Source organism: Phaseolus vulgaris, chromosome 10 (assembly GCF_000499845.2).
Source record: "Phaseolus vulgaris cultivar G19833 chromosome 10, P. vulgaris v2.0, whole genome shotgun sequence".
Taxonomy (NCBI): Eukaryota; Viridiplantae; Streptophyta; class Magnoliopsida; order Fabales; family Fabaceae; genus Phaseolus; species Phaseolus vulgaris.
The window spans coordinates 43494691-43514593 of record NC_023750.2 but is presented as its reverse complement, the minus strand read 5'-3'; the positions used below and the strand labels follow the sequence as shown (position 1 = coordinate 43514593).

The following is a 19903-nucleotide window of genomic DNA, read 5'->3' as shown; positions in this document are numbered from 1 at the left end:
AGAATGACATACCTGATTATTGAAATTTATGATTATTTATATGATTATCACGAACCATTTGTTATTGGGTCAGATTAAAAATTTGAGTCGTGATTAAGAATATATTATCTAGTGCTTGATCACCGATTACTCTCGTTAATCCTCAATTTAAACATAATAATTTTAATCGTGTCGTACGATTGTAAGCCAAAAGAAACTACCTCTGAGTCATGTGCTTGAGCCCAATCCGCATCCTTAAAACGAAGAACAGGACAAATTTTCTTTGTCTTCATATTTGGACTTGTTGCCTTCGTTTTGTAAAATAAAATTAATAGAAAATTGCAGTTAGTTATAGCAGTTGACAGCTTCTGCCATGTATAACTGAATTAGATAATCACATTCCTCAGAAATAAGATTATTTGACTAAATTAAGAACAGAGCACAAAATAAAACTATGTCAAAAAAACAGAACAAACCTTCAACGTGTTCCTCAGACCAATTGGTGCAAGGAAGGAAGCAACTTGTGACCACAAAAACCAAAAAGGCATAAAAAATCACATGCAGCACCAATCACTACCATGAAGTTTTAATTTTTTAAAAAGAAAAATAGCAAAAAAGAAAACTTTGGAAGTGGAAGGTGAGAAAGAAAATCTAACCTTAGCCAAACCTAGGAAACTCCGTCACCACTCCGTATTCTGTGGTTTTTATATCATTCCCTCGTTATGACTTTCGCACTCCAAAAAGCTATCTCCAACGGTCATGAACGGCGCCGGTAACTCCTCCGTCAAGCGCAGGGGCAAAAACCACACGCTTCCAGCTAACGGCGTTAAGGTGGCAAACGGCGCCATGGTGGCCAAAGCCGCTTCTACGCACTATTCCGACGCTTCCTTCATGAAATGGACCGTGGCCGATGCGGTCCACGTGGCCACCCACCATTGGATGCCGTGTTTGTTTGCATTGGGACTCCTTTTCTTCATGGGCGTGGAGTACACGCTCCTCATGGTTCCGCCGTCGTCGCCGCCCTTCGACTTGGGCTTCATCGCCACGCGCCACCTCCACGCGATCCTCGAGGCGTCGCCGCACCTCAACACGCTCTTCGCCGCGCTCAACACGGTACGTCGTTCACGCTTTCCCAGATCTGAATCGACGGGGTTCTTTCTTTTTTGTTTCGGATTTTTCTTGTGGGTAGTTGCGGAATCGAATTGTTTGAAGGAAATGCAAATGGGTTGGTCTCAAAATCTGATCTTGCGGCGTTTTTTTGTTTAATTTTTCTATGCTTTGCATTGATGGCTTTTGAGATGCGTAGGTGTTTGTCGGAATGCAAACGACTTATATCTTGTGGACGTGGCTGATTGAAGGACGCCCCAGAGCCACCATTTCAACACTGTTCATGTTCACGTTTCGTGGGATTTTGGGGTATTCCACCCAGCTCCCGTTGCCTCAGGTGATCGATCATTCAGTTTCTACAAAAACAAAGCTTAGACACATTTTTTTTTGTTATAGTTTTCTCTGATTTCGAATCTAAGTTTTTACTTGATATTTTGCCTAATTAATGAATGTTTGTGTGACTAATTCTAAGCTTGATCAGAGAACATCACTAAAAAATGGTATCAAGTTTTCTCAATTCAAATAATTTGGTGTTGTTTTTGTCATTAGAATCAACGTTTTATCTTGATTCTAACTTAGGAGGATGTCACCAAAAGGGTTCATTACTATATTATCTATCTTGTCCTAAAAGTGTTAGACATTGTTATTTCATTCAAGTCTTTGAAAAAACCAGAGAAAAAGAAGGTTTTCATAATAACTGCAGTCTGGTAATTATGCAGGTCGAAACTTAGAAGAGTAATATTAATGTATGTATAAAGATTGAAATAACAGTTGGTGTTTAAGTTTAGAAATCTAGATGAAATTTATAATTTCAGAAATTTCTTTGGTTTGAGAAATAACAGGTGGTGATTAAACACTTGTCAGAACAAGAGGAGATTCAGCAAAAAAAGAAAACACATGAAGAATATTTTGCTTTTGATCATTGAAACTTGTTTTAATTGGTTGTTTTATGTAATTTTGATGGTGAATAGGAATTTCTGGGTTCTGGTGCGGACTTCCCTGTTGGAAACGTGTCTTTTTTCTTGTTTTTCTCGGGGCACGTTGCAGGGTCTGTGATTGCTTCATTGGACATGAGAAGGATGCAGAGGAGGGAACTGGCATGGACTTTTGATGTGCTGAATGTTTTGCAAGCTGTGAGGTTGCTGGGTACCAGAGGCCATTACACTATTGATTTGGCCGTAGGGGTTGGTGCTGGACTTCTTTTTGATTCTTTAGCTGCCAAGTACGAAGACAGCAAAAGGAAAACTGCTCTCACCACAAAGCACGATTTGATTTCCTGAACAGTGTGCATAATTTGCTAAAAAGGAGTTTAACAAAAGGGTCATGGGAAAGTACACAAAAGGGTGAGAGTTTGGATTGTAGAAAAGAAAAGAAAAGATGAAAGAATGATACTGTAGGAGGGAGTATCACAGTAGGAGTAGTCTTAATTACAGTGTACTGAGTCTCTTTTTCTTATTGCTGTGTAAGTTGGAATTCTCTTGCCATGATTCAATGATTAAAGGAATTAAGTTTTGATTATTACATCAGATTTAAGATTGTGTACTTTGGTTGTGTTAAAGTTTGATTTGAATTTGAATGTAGTGGTTATTTGTATATGCAAGTTTTCTTTTGATTGGTTTGGCCAGCAAAGTCAGAAGAATCATATAAGGCTGCTTTTGAATAATTCCATGGAGTGATGGAAGCATGAAAGGAATTAAAAGACTCTGACTTTAATATTTTACATTTTAGTTTGTCTTCATCTGGCATATTTTGATTTTTTTTTAATTTGAGTATTCCTATCAATTCCACATTAGAGTTTAAAATATTAAACTTTATATACAAAGAATAAGTTTTTCAAATCTATACTTAGTTATAAGGTTAAATATATTTTTTATCCTTGTATTATAATACGAAATTAGTTTTTTTTATCCTTGTATTATAATACGAAATTAGTTTTCTTCTTATTGTTCAAACTTTATAACATCCATAAACTTGCTATATTGAATTGATTAAAATGATTTTTTTAATGTGAAATGGTTGTTAGTTTGTTTTAAAAAGCTTGTTGTTTTTTTATTGCAAATTGATATCCATTATACATAAGAATTTATTTTAATCATTTTCATATTATAATTAATTGGATAGGAATGAAAATCAAATTCGTGTTATAGTATCAAGACGAAAACAAATGTAGAGAGACGAAAAATATATTTAATCACATATAATATTGTTTAACATTAACTGTAATTATTGTGATCGCTAAAATAAATTTTTCATAATTTAAATTGATTAAATCATATTTAAAATCAATTATGCTATCAGATAAATTTAATGGATTGATTATGTTATCTATTGAGTATGAGATGTTAGAATTATTTCATTATAAAACTCTAATGAATAATTTTAAATCTCAAAAGGCTAACAAAGTTAAGCTATATCAAGATAATTTATATCTTAAGGTAAAAAAAAAAATAGATATGACATGCACACGTCACTGTAAGATTAATCATTCTAACAACAAATCCAAACTTCAAAACTCTTATACAGTGATTATGAAATTGAATGAATATTTATTATCAAGTATGGAAACTGTAGTTTGTTAATATTATGTATACTTTTCTCACACAAATTAAACTTTCAGCTTGACTAAGAGAGAGAGAGTGAAGATGTTTTGATAAAACCATAGTTTTTTCAAGAGTGAAATTTATATACAATATGCACTATCTATGTACTTAAAACTAACATAAAGTATGATCCAAATGAATATTTATGAAAAGTATAGTGCTAATCCTCAGACTCAGAATCCAAATCAATTGGACATGTTCCATCATCTACATTGGCTAGAGGATTGTAGAGGTGAGAACTAGGATCTGTGCATCCTAAAACAAGATTCAGATCGCAGCGATCTCCCTGCATGAATGTTTTCATTCATCATTAAGAAACTGAAAGTGTTCCAAGCAAAAGAACCATTTTAAAGAGTGAAGACAATGAAAAAATGGAAGAATGTTCTCACCCCTTCTTTTGATAAATTGCCAATCATAGCACATCTGGATACAACTGTGTTTGTGTCTGGAAATATTGCCTTCTCACATGCTCCTTCTTTACTCAGTTCATCTGCCAATCCCTATCACATAATAACAGTACACCCAATTCAAAGTCTAGTTAACTAAAGAAAAGTTAACTAAAGAAGTGCTGATAAATTGAAAACCATGTATCAGGTAATAACATAGAAAGATAAATACATTATTTTTGCTGAAATGGAACAATTTTGAAATTGTATTGAACAAACTATGAAAACCATGAAAACCATGTATCAGGTTATAACATAGAAAGATAAATACATTTTGCTGAAAAGGAACAATTTTGAAATTTTGAAATTGTATTGAACAAACTACAGTTATAAATCAGTTGTTACCAGTGTTGTTGTCAAAATAACATTTTTCGTTTCTTTAACAACTCCTTAGTGTCAAAATAAATGTACTAAATTCTCACAACCCCAAATATACTTCTCTAGTATTTTGATTTTGTCATGCACATAACTCTAGTATTGGCACCAACTTCTTTTTAGCATGAAAGGTTTTGTAATTTTAAATCAAATCTGAGATTATCAGACATATATGGACCTTCCATTATGTCTTACTTCTTCCAAAGATATATTGGGAGTCTGATCATAAAGCTAACATGAGTGGAGTATGAAACCAGAGGAAGTTGATTCAGAGAAAGTTGTGCCCTTACCCTATTAAAAAACTCAATTGGCTTGTTCTTCAAAGCCTTGGGAACTTCAAATTGCAGTCTATAAGGGCCATCCCAGTCTACTCCATTTGTAAAGGAGAAGATCAAGTTCAGAGCTGCACAAAAAAGAGATGTAAAAACAAGATAACATTGAATGTTTTTGTCTGCATGCAAAGTATAGTTAGAAGCAAGAGTACCATATTACCATGCTTTGGAATGCATATCTGAATGGTGTATATTGGGGCATCAGCTTTGCCTCTATTTTTTCTAAGCATAGCCCTTGGCTCACCACCACACATAATTGGCTGATTAAAACCTCCTGAATGAATGAAATGTTACTACTCAGTTGGAAAAGAACTAGAAAAACGAACAAGTATTAAGCAAAATTACTTTCTCAAACATATTGCTGATCATGCCAATCATCACAAACATTACCATTAAAAGCAATTCCAAATTCTTCACTAGGGACAAGTTGAGTTGCTGCTGGATTATACAAAAGCTTTACCTTTTCTCCCTGCCAAAATTTGTAAAAAAATTACTAAAAGACTACGTAGCATAGACACTGACAACACGAATACGGACATGAAAATACGTGTATAATCTAAAATGTAGGATACAGAAACACAAATTTATATATTATATAATTATGAATTATATAAATTAACAATAAAGATTTATGTGTACAAGTAGGTTTCGGTTTTTTTTTTCGAAGCAGAAAAATGTTTTTCATAGCTAGTTCAAAAGGAATTTTGTTCCTTATTTTTATAATCATAATAAAAATTTATACAGTAAGTTTGAGTTTTTAGAAAATTAATATATTTATTTTTTTTAAAATTGTGTTAGAACCGTGCTAAAATTATCATAAATCTAACAAATATTTTTTGAATTAGACACTTCATCAATATCTTACAAGTGTGGTATGTGTCCGATAAGTGTATCCGAGGCTCATATCTAAAAGGTAATGGATTAAGTATCTTGCAATCAGTGAACTCAAAACATTACACTTACTGAAGTGGGAGGGAGGCCATTCATTGTTTTCCAATAGACAGGAGCCCTCCCAATTTCAAACTGAGCCCATGAAGGAAGCTTGTACCTGTAAAACATTAATAATAGATGATGCTTTTGTAGTAAGTTTATCCAAAACTAACTTTTATTTGCATAACTTGAGCACCATCCCCACCACCCTTTCACTATTTAGTTTCCAATATGTATAATACTAAAATAGTGATGTGAAAAAAAAAGCAAAAATAGTAAATGGTATCATCAAGAAGGGGAATTCATACTCCTGAATTTTCTCAGTTGTTGTTGTTGGTGTTGCAACAGCAGCAGCACTGATCTTTTTGCTAACTTTCATATGCTTTTGCTTCACAGGGTAACTTTTTGGTAAGGACACATTGAGAAAAGGGCTAGCTGCATGAGAAATGACAAGTGTTACATTTGATTGAAATATGCAACATAGTTCACACTCCTATTAAGATGAAAAATCCACAGTAGAAAAAAGGGATAAGAAATCTAATTGAACAAAAATATTATAGTCTGAGTGGCTATAAATCTATCAAAAGATTCAGTATTAATGAACCATCTTATGAAATTAAAATGATTATAACAACCCAACAGCTACTCCTGTTCCACCAAAGTGAGAAATGATTAAAGGAAGGAAATTGTCAAAAGGGTCAGATCAGATAAGAACACAACAGGTTTTAGCTTTAGTAAAGTTCTGATGCAATTATGGTTTCTTTTGATTCCCACCAAGGTGGAGAAACTTTGTTCTAGGACTTTTAGCAGCAGTCAAGAAAGATATAAACACATAAGAGCACCCATAATAAAAATTATGCATATTCAAATCACATGGTCCTTTGCAGCAAAATCTTAAATGTTGATACAATATATAACATATTATTGTTGACAAAATATGGCAGAAAATGAAATAAAGGCATGTTAGAGGGACTGACAAAGGGTGTTTGAAATGGTAGGAGGCACAGGCAAGCATGGTTGTGTGGGAGAAGCAAAGATAGAGGCATTGGTTGCAGCCATGTCTGGTTGGAACAAGGTAAGGTAGTGAAGAGAAGAAGCAAAGTGATATCTAAGAGTTGAACATGTCCAAATTTATAATAGCCAAGAGATAACAAGAGATAGATGATATTTTTCAGTGTGTGTAGAAAGTGGCAAGTGGCAAAGGGTATGACAGAGAAATAACAGCTCTAACCAAAGATTTTTTCTAAGAAGACAATATTAGTCAAATTTTTCAGATATTTTTTAACACAATATACTAAAGAAAAAGAAAAATGTTACTTTGATAACTCTCCAAATTAAAATATACCAGTTTACCATTATGATTTATTAATATAATTTTTAAATTATTTTATTTTAATAAACAAAAAATTATTTATTTTTCTAGTTATAATCTAGTGCATGATTATCCATATATCATATTTTAGAAAAAAAAAACTCATCATATAATGTCTTTACAATACTCATAACAAAACTTTTTTTTATAGAAACGAAAGTGTTTAGTAATATAGAAATAATATACAAATTATATTCATTTGAGATTTTTGTTTTGAATAATGCCATGCCAATTCTGACTAACCCAAAACATTAAGGTTAGTTCATCATTGATCAACCCATTTTTTTCTAATCCAACTTTTAGTGTGTTCAAGGTTAAAAGATTAGTTGGTTAAATCAGTTTTTAATATATAAATTTATTTTTTTATGCATAATAGGTTAATGAAATAGGTTTTTATTAGTATTAAGTAAAAACAAATAATTTGTATTATAAGTAGTAAACTAAAATATATAATAATATAAATAAAATGAATTGCATGCATTGTAACCAATAAAAGAGTATTAATTTTTTCTTTTACAATTTTACCAATTAAAAAATAAATAAATCTACCCTAATAAAATTTTAACAGTAATTGCTTCATGCACCCAATGAGCCAATAAAAAATTCAAAATTCCAAAATTGCCCTTCATTCTGGAATTAAAAATCTGTAATTTAAAAATACATTCTAAAAACAAAAAATTGGAATAGATCTTTTATGCTTTTGAAATAAAATTATAAAATAGAATTAGAAAACTAAAATCACATTCTAAAAAACAATTCCAGAATAAAAAAAATATTAAAAAAATTCTAAAATCTGAAAAAGTATTTCAAAAACCTAAATCTCGAAATATCAAAAATACATTTTGACCCGGATTCCTCATTTTTATTTAAAAACTACAAAATACAGTTTGATATTTTGCGTTAATAATAAGGTGAATGCGGTTGCAAAAGTAATTGCAAATTCTAGGTTTGATTGAATAAATATTTACAATTTTATATTTATACATTGGTAAATTTTATAGTATATAATTTTATATATTTTTGGAGTAAAATTTAATTTTATAGTATTATTAATTTAACCATTGGATAGAATTTAGGTGTATATAGTGAAAATAGTGTAAAACATGAGTTGAAATTTATGAAGTTCGGACACTTCTTTTAAATGGCGTGTCCGTTTCAGATACACGTATCGGATACCGATACTCGTAAGACACGGGTAGGACGGACACCTATCGGTGAAATGTCTAATTCAAAAAATATTTGTTAGATTTATGATAATTCTAACACGGATCTAACACAATTTTTAAAATAAGAAATACATTATTTTTTAAAAAACTAAAGCTTATTACAATGATTATAAAAATAAAGAACAAATTCTTTTGAATCAGTCATGAAAAAATCTTTTTCTCCAAAAAAACTAAAACATACTTAATGCACATAAATCTTTATTTTTAATTTATATAATTCATAATTATATAATATATAGATATATGTTCCCGTGTTCTAATTTTAGAGATTATACATATCTCCGTGTGTATTTGTACGGTATTCATATCGTATCGTATTCGTGTCAGTGTCTATGCTACATAGGTTGAAATTACTTCTTTTAAGCTGATGTCCTCGTGTGTTATCTGAGTTCGAGTATTTTCTATCAGGTTATCTTCTTTTCTTTGTATAGGATAGTGTTCTCTCCACTTCCACTTGAGTTATATTCTCGAAGCAATTACAATCAATCTCTATAACTAAAGTTCTATCTTCTTTATAAAAAATAAAAAAAAATCTTTTTAATTAAATTCAGTTATAAATATCATGTATTTCTCACACTTTATTATTGGGCTCGACCTCATCAATAGTCGTATCACAAATAATTTTAAAAAAATATATATTTAGGAACTAGGACCAATATCTTGTTTTCTTTTCAACTTAGAATACCTGACAGAAAAAAAAAGAAAAAAAAAAAAAAGACAGAAGTGTGTTTTTTATATGAGAAATGAAAAGATGAGAAGGTTGTTGGATTCGAATCCCCTTGAACCAATGTGATTCACAGGCCAACAGCTTGAGTTATCCTCTGTTTCTCTCTGTCTCCACTTGCTTTAACTTCACCACAATTTTCCTTTCTCTTCAAAATCCATTTTCCTTACACCGGCCACACCACATGTTTGTTAATGGTTTTGTTTGGTCACTTGCACTTGCACGTCACAATCAACCTCACCACGTTAAAACCCAAACCAATTATCCCCACAACACCACCTTCCACAAAAATCATTCAATTCCCTTGCTTCCATTCCATGGCTCTCATCACCACCCAACCTAAAAACCCCATTTTCCACCGCTGCACCACCCTTCACCGCTCAATTCCACGGCGGGATAATAGTACTACTGTTCTTGGTCTTGGGTCCATTAAAAACTTCAGCTTTGACCAAAAACAAAGCAAAATCTCCCTTAAAAACAACCCCTTTTGCTATAATTTGGCAGTGACGGCCAAAGCCACGGCCAATGCAGCATTTGGAGGGGGTTTGGAGGCAGAGGGGTCACTGAAACACAGAAGGATTTTGTTGTCTGAAGTTGAGGTGAAGAGAGAGAGGAGTGTTTTCTTTGGGAGGAAATGGAACTCTTTAGATGTTGGCACTGCTGGAATGGTGTTGGTCATGCATGTGCTTTGCCTCTTTGCTCCATTCCACTTCAATTGGCCAGCTTTTTGGGTGGCTGTGGCTCTCTACGTTGTCACTGGCCTTTTTGGCATCACTCTTTCTTTCCACAGGAACCTTTCTCATAGGAGTTTCAAGCTTCCCAAATGGCTTGAATATTTCTTTGCCTATTGTGGGGCTCTGGCACTTCAGGTGGATTTTGTTTCTTCAAAACCTTTCCATTCTTCTTTCTCCGTATCTTTCTTCATGCTTTTGTTTTTGTTTTGTTGTGGTGATGCAGGGAAACCCAATAGATTGGGTAAGCACACATAGATACCATCACCAGTTTTGTGATTCTGAGAGAGACCCTCATAGCCCCACTGAAGGGTTCTGGTTCAGCCATATGAGCTGGCTCTTTGATACTAATTCTATCATTGAAAGGGTATGTGTAATAGACACCATATGAATGTTTATCTCTACCTCTCTTCTGCATAAGCAAACAACCTTAATTTTTGCAAATTTATCATGGGATATTTTATGTATGTGCAGTGTGGAGAGCCAAATAATGTTGTTGATTTAGAGAAACAACCTTTTTATAGACTTCTCCGAAGCACTTACCTTGTCCACCCTTTTGCTTTGGGAACCCTTCTATATGCAGCAGGAGGATTTCCTTTCCTAGTTTGGGGAATGGTACTAAAAGTTTCTCTCATTTTACTTTCACTTTAAAAAGAATATTTGTTCTTTAAACACAACTCATATCAGAAAAAAGAAAAGTGAGAACCAATTTGGTAGACTAGACTATTTCAATTACACCTTTCTTTGATAAACGCAGGGAGTGAGGATTGTTTGGGTTTATCACATAACCTGGTTTGTAAACTCAGCTTGCCATGTATGGGGGAATCAGGCCTGGAACACCAGGGACTTGTCCAGAAATAATTGGTAATTTTTCTTATCATAAACTTTTCATAGTTTGATAATTGGTTCTAGTTCACATGCTGATCTAAAAAAATGAAAATTTTGACAGGTGGGTGGCATTGCTTGCATTTGGTGAAGGTTGGCACAATAACCACCATGCTTTTGAGTATTCAGCTCGACATGGACTAGAGTGGTGGCAACTAGACATGACTTGGTACGTTGTGAGATTTCTCCAAGCTGTTGGGTTGGCCACTGAAGTCAAGTTACCCACAGAGAGTCAGAAGCAGAGAATGGCATTCAATAGTGATACAATAACCACATGAAACACATTTTTTGTCCTTTAACAAAAAGAGTGTTGGAAATAGTAGTAAAATGAAGGAAAAGAGTTTGATAGGTACATGTTGATGGCACAAAGGTTTTGGTTTTGGTAGGGAAATTATCTTCTTGGGTCTTACTTTCAGCCATCATGGACATGAATGCTGGATTTGACCATCTAGTAAAAAAAATTCACTATTAACTGATACAGTAGAATATTCTATGACTATCCTTGTCACCTTCCTCATCCTCCTTAATCATCATCACTTTGGAACAATTTATTTGTAATGCTTCCCTGTTCATACCAACCCAATGGCTGCACAGTACTCTTCATTGCATAATAATACAAACTGAGTGGCTCTGAAGCCAAACTCATTCAGTCATAATTTGATTACAGACCAAGTGTGTAGCTTTTGTGTTAGCATGTAAACAGAGAAGCAATAGTGCACTATCTCAACGCATATCCAAACACAAATGCAAGATTTGTATGGTATTGGCCCCCACCACATTTGAAGGAAGTGGCATTGGAATTGTCAACCAAACTTTGTGCACTACAATCACATGTTATTATTCTTTGCTAAAGTAAGGTTTAACATGTTCATTATGTGCTGAAGATTGTCCAATAATCATGGCATGAAAAATGCATACTTTCACCGTCCAGTTTCATTGTTGACATAGACAAAAAAAAGTTTAAAAAAAAGAAAAGAAAGTTATAGAAAACGCCCACCGTGGGGCTCGAACCCACGACCACAAGGTTAAGAGCCTTGCGCTCTACCAACTGAGCTAGACGGGCTATATAAAAACTAAACAAAATAAACTAAATAAAGATTACAATTTTTCAAAAAAATTGCATAAATATAAATAATTGTATAAAATTTACTTAATAAATAAAAGAATACATTTTACAAATACGTTAATTTTTCTCTTTATTTCAATGTAAAACAAAACCAGCTTGGATATTATATTTATATGTCTTGCTTTTTAATTTAAACTTAAACTAGTTAGAGCATGAATTACTCAAACTTGTTTCTATGAACACTTCTCTCAACTAACAATGTTTTCCAACAAGATAATAAATTAGAAATATTTAAATAATTGAATCAACTTAAATATAACTTGTGCCTTATAATTAAATTATTTTAGTAACATTATTTTTTTTGGTCAAAATTACTATCTTCTGATTTGACTTCTACATCAATCTAAATATAGGTCATTTTACATTTTTTAAATAGGATCGTTTAATTTAATCAATCACAATTTATCTAATTATCTATAACTTATATTTAACTTATTTTTAATTATATTTACACATTTTTTAAGACTATTTTATCCATCAACCACTCTATCAAGCACTTCACTTACACCAGTTAATAAATGAAAATTTGTTAGTTTTCCCTCTCTCTTATTAAGCTTAACAATGGTTTATCTTTAATGGGCCGAAAAACTAAGCTCAAGAAAAATCATTGGCACTTGTTTATGAGATCGGGCTTTTGGGATATATATACTTGCTGGATCTGTAAAAAATATTCCAGCCCAACGGGCTGATCTAGTGTCCAACGGGCCGGACCAGGCTAGGCTATTATAATTATGGTCTAAAAAGAATTGATTATTTCTATTTATGTATCATTTCTTATAATTTTCTTTGTGAATATTGTTTATTGATGTGATTAGGATATAAGTACATAACATATCTAAGTACTCTTATTTTTTGTTTTACTCTGGAGTTTGAACTCACTAGCTGTACAATGCACAAATTTAAGTTCTCCTAGTATCTGAATGAACTAATTATTTTTCAAGATTTTTTATTTTTAAGTTTATAGAGATTTTGGTTGCCATAGAAATGTATCCTAATAGTATGTATGATATGCTTTGAGATTCTTCCAGATTTTAGTAGCTTTGTCTCATCTCATGTGGTAATTTGTAGTTATTCACAATAGAACTTGATCTCGGACCAAATTAATGCATAAATTCTAAATGTGGGTCATGCTACAAATTTTAGTTAGATTAAGAGAAAATAAATACTTAACAAATGTAAATAAAAAATTAAAAAAATTAAAAAAATAAGAGAAATCGCCCACCGTGGGGCTCGAACCCACGACCACAAGGTTAAGAGCCTTGCGCTCTACCAACTGAGCTAGACGGGCTATGCCAAAACAAAATAATATTATTTAGATTATTATTCCAATAATGTTATTCCAATTTTTTTACATAAATATTAATAATTGTATAAACTTTACTCAATAAATAAAAGAATACATTTTACAAATATGTTAATGTTTCTCTTATTATTAAGCTTCTAGGTCGAAAAATTAAGCTGGTGAAAAATTATTTAGACTTGTTTATGAGATCGGGCTTTTCGAGATATATATACTTGATGGATGTGTAAAAATGATTCTGAAATTTTAATAATATCCTTCTTATGAGTATAGTATAAAGTGTGGTGTTTTCTTCTTATTTTTAAGTGGTAGTGGTTAATAGTAACTAGTGATGAATATTAGTGATTGTAGTAAGTTTTTTGATACTTTTACGGGTGATAGTTGTGTTTTTGTTCACTTATTTTTTTCCATATTTTTGAAAGTCACAAAACACATAAAAAAAAACAAACGAGATGCAACAAAGGAGTACAAAAGAACTTCAAATACAATTAATATTCTTATCGACCATTTCACAAATAATCAAATTATGAAATTATGTATGAAGAATTTTTCGATATAATTGAGAAAATTTAATTCGTTTCAACTTCTAGATAATTTTACCACTAATTATTTTTTGTTTAAAACAATGATTAGCATTGTAAAAAACATTGAGTATATGCCAGTAGTACTTCTCTAAGTTTATTCCAAACTCAAGAAGCACAAAATAAATTATTATCAGGGTAGTTATTTTTGGTTTTGAATTATTCTTAGACTTATATTAAATAATAATATGAAATATCATTATAAATTTATTGTAATGATGATTTTCATAACTTATTATAATCTATTGTGTTATAATCAAATAATGATTATCTTATAAAAATGAAGAACCAAATTTGATGATTACCTTTATAACATAATCAGCATTGTTGTGCCAATTATATGAAAAGGAAGAGGATAAAATAACATCATTTCAGCTTTTGACTTATATGTTATTGTCTATTTTAATGGGGCTTAGACACTATTATTACGGTTGGACAATTTAATATTCTTCTTCAATTGTGTTTTTTTTTCTTATTCTTATCGATATTCAATTGAAAAATAATAAAAATTAAATAAAATTTCACAAAAAATTATCAGCTAAAATATTTATATAGATTAATATTAAAAAAAATAACTGTAAAAAAATTATAATAAACTATACTTTTTTTTATCAAATCCTATCCTTTCAACTATAGGAGTGTAAGTGGTGTGTTCAATATAATTTTAAGCTCGATCTAATTAAATTGTATTGGAATGAGTTGAATTAGCCTTTTTTATTTATTTAACAACCCAACTATAACAAGATTGAGTTGGGTCACATAATTAAGTGATTAAAATATACTGTAAAGACATAAAATACTAAAATATTAAAAAAGAATCAGAATTTTCTCACAACTCATCAAACTCAATCTAAAAAATATTCACATAATTTTATTTATACAAAAAAATAATTAAATAAATAATATATATTATGTTATAAGATGGGGTTGAATTTAATTATCACATTTAAAATCCATACACTATAATATTATCTAGGCTAATTATATAAATTGGTTCAGTAAGTAAAACTTAATGAAGTATAAAAAAAAATAAATAGAAAATTCATGAGCTAGATAGATAATGTGAACCCCACTTACATTCCTAATCTAAGCAAGTGTTTTTTATGTATAAAAAAACTGCATATCTAAAATGGTGGCAGAAACAGTTTATTAATAGGTGCAAATGTTAACTGGTTTCTTAGGGTGGTCCATCACCGTGAATGAACATAGAATTGAAAAGTGTTGTTCTGATCATCCATTAAAATTGCTTGTTCTACAGACAAAAAAACTCAAGTTACCCATAATGCACCACGTGTCCAGCATGGTCTAAACTTTGCAAGACCCTTACCTGCATTGCACAGTGTACACGTATGAGCCATGACAGCCTTGTTCAACGGGCGTTATTATCTTCAAACTTCAAACTTCTCTTCTTTTTCTCTATGCCCTGATTTCGATGTACCATCACCCTCACTCTCCCTACCTACAAGGCTTTTCTTTCTTTTCCTTTTCCTTTTCATTTGCCTCGGGAAAGTGGAAAAAGGTTTCAAACCTCATCAGAAAGGTGGAACCATCTTCATAAGCATTTGTCTTGTCACCACCTATTATGAGCGTACACTCATCTTAAATTATGTTTCAGTATTTAGACTTATATTCTTAATTTATATAATATATACTCGTGTCACTACAGGTATATTTTCCTATTCGTATACATGTAGTATCGTATTTGTGTTTATATTAGTGTTAGTATGTGATTGATGATATTTTATTGTATATAAGTGAGTGTAAACTTCAACTGTATTCAGTTTTACGGGGTTAAGTTAGGTTTAAATTCACTTCGTAATAGTAATATGATATCAGAGTCATTTAAAATTTATCATAACAAGTGTTTGTTGGGTCTATCATGTTACCGCTGAATATTCATAATATGTTATTCCACGAGCTGTTACTCTCGACGTGAATACAAACATCAGTCTCATAAATCGATTTTATGAAGTTGAGTTAGGATTAAAGTATACTTCTCAATAACCTCTTATTTTCCACAAACAAAAAGAAGCCACGGTCCACCCAAATCACCATTTTTTATCAGACTCACTCCATGCATTCAACTCTGCCTCTATATATCATGTCATGTCGATTCTGCATGCACACATACACATATGATAAAACATGATGCAAAGGTAATTAATTACAATGGATTTGAGATGTGTTTAGCTAGTGGAATATGGTGGCAGGAAGGTGGTGACTGACAGGTTACCGGCAGCAGGTGGTGTCGGGTGGGAAGAGAGGCTGCAAAGACGCAGCATTTAGCAGAAGACAGGCGCATGCCAAGTGACCGGTTACCGGGGCAGCAGGTCGGTACCACACCCATACCTCCAACACAAAACTTGCAGGGAGGGTATGTAGGATGGTCCGGGAGATAACACACACTCACCTCGATAACCTAAAACACCTGCACGCCCCTACCCATTTCCCATTTCCTCTGCATTTTAATTTCATGCTTTGTTTTCCAGAATAATAACGTTGTCAAAGATATTCTTTTTTAAGAAAGGTTGAGTCTTTATGGTTTTCATTACCTTCACATGAAAATTATTAATGGTGCATTCAATTGGGTTGAGATCACAGAACCCAAAGAGTTTAAATGTCACTGTTATTCGTTTTATATGTTTAAAATATTAAATTCATTAACTTTCATCTTATCAGTTTCATTTACTCATTTTTTTTATATTTTGTTAACTCAGGATTGAAGGAAGAGGGTGCAGCAGAAGAATAGTTACTGTGGTCCAAGAGTGGGTTTAAACAGATGTAGAAGAACATAAAGCACAAGAAAAGAACAAAGAAAGTTGAGGTTTTTGAGTTTGATTCTGCAAATATTATATATATCTTCCATACTCACAACAATTCTCCATTAAGGGCCACTCTCGAAAACACTTTTGATAAATTGAGTGAACTGATAGAGTCAGCCAAAACGGGTCTGCCACTGTGGATGCTTGGTTTGGGTGCCGACCTCTTGTGGGCCGACATGAACCGTCTCCTTGCCTTCCTCTTCCACCAGGTACCACTTTCAGACAATCCAATCCAACCCTCTTCATTTCTTCTTCTTGATTTCTCATCCTATGCACTCACATGTACATATGTAGCAATTCTCACATGTAGATATAGTAATTGGCAAAACATGCATCATTAATAATGCATGCTGTTTTTTGTTTGTTTGAGCAGGGAGTGTTGGATGAGCAATTCTTGCAGCTTCAGCAGCTGCAGGATGAGTCCTCCCCAAACTTCGTATCCGAGGTTGTCAACATCTACTTCCATGAATCCGAAAAGCTTCTCACCAATCTCAGAGCTTTGCTGTAATAAATCTTCTTCTCTTCCTATACAGTTCTTCATCAGTCACAGTTTTCAGTTCTCAGCTTCTTCGTATGAATATTATTATATCAGTTATAGCTAAAGTGTAGTAGACTCATTGCAAGTTCGGTTTAACAGGTTTGGCATTTAGGTGTTTCACTTATTTTTGTTTGAGTTTAGTTGTTGGAATTTTGTGTTTTGTGTTTAGAATGTGTTATCTTGTTATAGAATAGGTTAATGTGATTGATGTGTTCTCTAGGATTCCGAGCTGGTTAGAGAATAATTTCAGAAGTTTCTCACATTATTTTGACTTTATTTTGTTAGGTAGTGAATTTTGCAGTAGTTATTATTATGAGGAAGTGATTAATGATGATGGGATAGGTTTGAGTGATGATAGAATAATGAATGTTACTGTGAATGGTTGCAGAATGGAGAGAGAGTTTTGGGACTATAAGAAAATGGGGAATCATTTGAATCAGTTCATGGGAAGTAGCTCCAGCATTGGCGCCAAGAGAGTTAGAAACGTTTGCGTGGCCTTTCGTGCTGCTACTGACCAGAATAACCGTGCTGGGTGGGTGCCAATTGCCAAACTATCACTGTTCCCTCTCATTTCCTGCATCTTTTTTCACTACCCTTTTTCCATTTCTTCTAATCATCTCACACTTTATCCATTTATTGCAATATTCCCTTTCGCAAATCTTCATCTTCCCACGTTCCAACACTTTGGAATATAATAATGCTGCCACAACTGTGCCATATTTCTAGTCACTTTTCAACCATGTACCACAAAAAATTATATTGTTGTGTTCATAATATATTAGTCACTGCCAATTCTAACAAACAACTATTTTCCATTCTTTTCACCCGGTTGCAGTTGCTTGCGAGCTTTGGAGATGCTGGAGCATGAGTACTGCTATCTCAAGAACAAATTGCACGAACTGTTCCAAGTAACGTTGCACTCTACCATTTGAGCTTTATTAAATTCACAATCATTTTGCTACACTATAGAAATATATTTACAACTTGCACCAGTCTATAATCTCATTTTTCTGTCTAAAACTTGTATCAATTTATGATTGTAACATAAGATACTGAGTAAAAGAAGACTAGTATTTTGAACTAGATTTGAGAAAAACTTGAAGTAACTTGTTTAATGTTTGGTAATGAACAGATTGAGCAGCAACGTGCTTTGGCTGCAGGAGTTAGGTACCCAGTGCAGAATTAGCAAAGGGTGATGATAAAAAATAGTTTGTGGGTTATTTTTGTTGGTATTTTGGTTTTGTGTTGCTTGGTTTGTGGTTTGGTGAGGCTAAGAGCAGGTGTTTCTGGTTTTAGCGAAACCAAAGGATGCAGAGGTTTTGTACTTGGGAGTGTAGGGAATAGAAAAAAGGGGTCACTGAGTCTGTTGTTTGGATTCTCTAGTGTACGTAGTGCCATCATGCTCTTCCTTACACCATGCTTCGCTGTAACCCTGTTCACTTTTTTGGCTAAAGTGGATCAAATCTATTGAAAGTTGGTGCTGCTTCGATATTTACTATTCCTAGAAACTTTCTCTTTGGATTTTAGCTCATAGTAGTTCATAGTAGAGAGAAATGGAATGGAATGAAAAGGTTTCAATAGGAAACTGCTTGGAACCAAACAAAATACCATCAAACCCTCACCACCAAAAACATTCTATTGCAGAAAATAATGATGCTACTTTTTTTTTATAAACAATCAAAAAATATAACCCAAACCTTGTACAACAACCTCAGTCTCAATTATCAGATAGTGTAACATCTCTATAATCTTATCGCATTAAGAAGCTTAATCATGAAACTAACACCAAATAAAGTATTGCTACCAAAATCTTACACTTTCCCAACAACATAATAGCTATCAAGAGAAAAAAAACAATCTCAGAAACTTTGTGATTCACAAACAAATAGTGTTCTAATCCAATCAAAACTCCGCAATTAAACGTGTCTTAATTCTAGATTTAATCAGAACTCCGCAATTAAACGTGTCTTAATTCTAGATTTAATCAGAACTTTACAGTTAAACGTATCTTAATGAGAATAGTAATAGGATAAATGACCTCCTAGAATGTTCGTGTTACATCTCTAAAAGAAAAAAAAATCCAAAAAAAATATCTACCTTTTAAACTAAATTTCACAAGCATAGAAATAACACACATTATAATATTACTTAAGAAATTATCCTATCCCCAAACAACATAACAAATACCTAGAAAACAAGATAAAAATAACAATCCAAAAAAATCTTAAAAATAAGAAGTTTGTTTTTCATGGTGAAACAATCCAAGAAAATCTTAAAGATAACAAGTTTGTTTTTCATGGTGAAAATATCAACAATCTTCCGGTAGAAATAGATAACATTTCATCAAAACCCATAAGAGTATTAGAGAAAGAAGAAATATGATTTTATGTACTCATTAACTATCATATTTAAAACTCAACCTACAATCAACTCACTACTTTTCAATAAACACTATCTTTATTTTTTTTTTCCATCATATCATACCATAATAAACGAACACTTTTTTTTACGACATTTTATTTCACCACCTGTTCAGAAAACGGAATATAACCAAAATTATTCAAGAGTACAAAAATGGAAAGAAATAATTTAAAATGTGTTACTTTTCAAAGTGCTTTAGTACTTTTTACCATTTTGGTGAGGAAATTGAATGAAACCCAAACAGAAGAGAAAAGAGAAAAGAAAGCAGAAGTAGAAAGAATCATGACTTTTTCTTGTTCAAAATCTTGAAATAAAAAAAATATTTCTCTTGTTTTTAAGTTATGTTAGGTTTTATTTTATAGAAATTACATAAAGAGTAAGAGTGGTACGAATTGAAGGACAAGCAAT

General features: G+C 32.3%; 4 protein-coding genes and 2 non-coding genes across 6 annotated transcripts; 3 read left to right on the top strand and 3 right to left on the bottom strand.

Moving 5' to 3' along the window:
• Positions 1–560: 560 nt before the first annotated feature.
• On the top strand, positions 561–2607 carry LOC137818133 (phosphatidylcholine:diacylglycerol cholinephosphotransferase 1-like). The gene is given in 4 exon segments (XM_068621370.1): positions 561–1092; positions 1286–1423; positions 2058–2337; positions 2340–2607. Coding segments are annotated over 4 exon segments (900 nt in total). The 5' UTR covers positions 561–738; the 3' UTR covers positions 2468–2607.
• Positions 2608–3731: 1124 nt separating this feature from the next.
• On the bottom strand, positions 3732–6946 carry LOC137818134 (protein POST-ILLUMINATION CHLOROPHYLL FLUORESCENCE INCREASE, chloroplastic). Its single transcript, XM_068621371.1, has 8 exons — positions 6747–6946; positions 6078–6204; positions 5803–5887; positions 5230–5308; positions 5000–5113; positions 4798–4910; positions 4076–4186; positions 3732–3972 (listed from the first exon to the last, which is right to left on the bottom strand). The coding sequence occupies exons 1-8, from the start codon at positions 6826–6828 to the stop codon at positions 3847–3849; spliced, it is 837 nt and encodes a 278-aa protein (XP_068477472.1). The 5' UTR covers positions 6829–6946; the 3' UTR covers positions 3732–3846.
• A 2140-nt stretch (positions 6947–9086) lies between these two features.
• LOC137818131 (palmitoyl-monogalactosyldiacylglycerol delta-7 desaturase, chloroplastic) lies at positions 9087–11534 on the top strand. Its single transcript, XM_068621368.1, has 5 exons — positions 9087–9960; positions 10049–10189; positions 10297–10437; positions 10580–10686; positions 10772–11534. The coding sequence occupies exons 1-5, from the start codon at positions 9286–9288 to the stop codon at positions 10983–10985; spliced, it is 1278 nt and encodes a 425-aa protein (XP_068477469.1). The 5' UTR covers positions 9087–9285; the 3' UTR covers positions 10986–11534.
• A 163-nt stretch (positions 11535–11697) lies between these two features.
• TRNAK-CUU (transfer RNA lysine (anticodon CUU)) lies at positions 11698–11770 on the bottom strand. Its single transcript has one exon. It is a non-coding gene; the product is annotated as a tRNA-Lys (tRNA).
• A 1278-nt stretch (positions 11771–13048) lies between these two features.
• Positions 13049–13121, bottom strand: TRNAK-CUU (transfer RNA lysine (anticodon CUU)). The gene has a single exon. It is a non-coding gene; the product is annotated as a tRNA-Lys (tRNA).
• Positions 13122–15836: 2715 nt separating this feature from the next.
• LOC137818698 (pseudo histidine-containing phosphotransfer protein 6-like) lies at positions 15837–18567 on the top strand. The gene is made up of 6 exons (XM_068622263.1): positions 15837–16088; positions 16432–16745; positions 16910–17040; positions 17463–17606; positions 17910–17982; positions 18207–18567. Exons 2-6 carry the CDS (start codon positions 16677–16679, stop codon positions 18258–18260), a joined length of 471 nt encoding a protein of 156 aa, XP_068478364.1. The 5' UTR covers positions 15837–16088; positions 16432–16676; the 3' UTR covers positions 18261–18567.
• The last annotated feature ends 1336 nt before the right edge of the window (positions 18568–19903 follow it).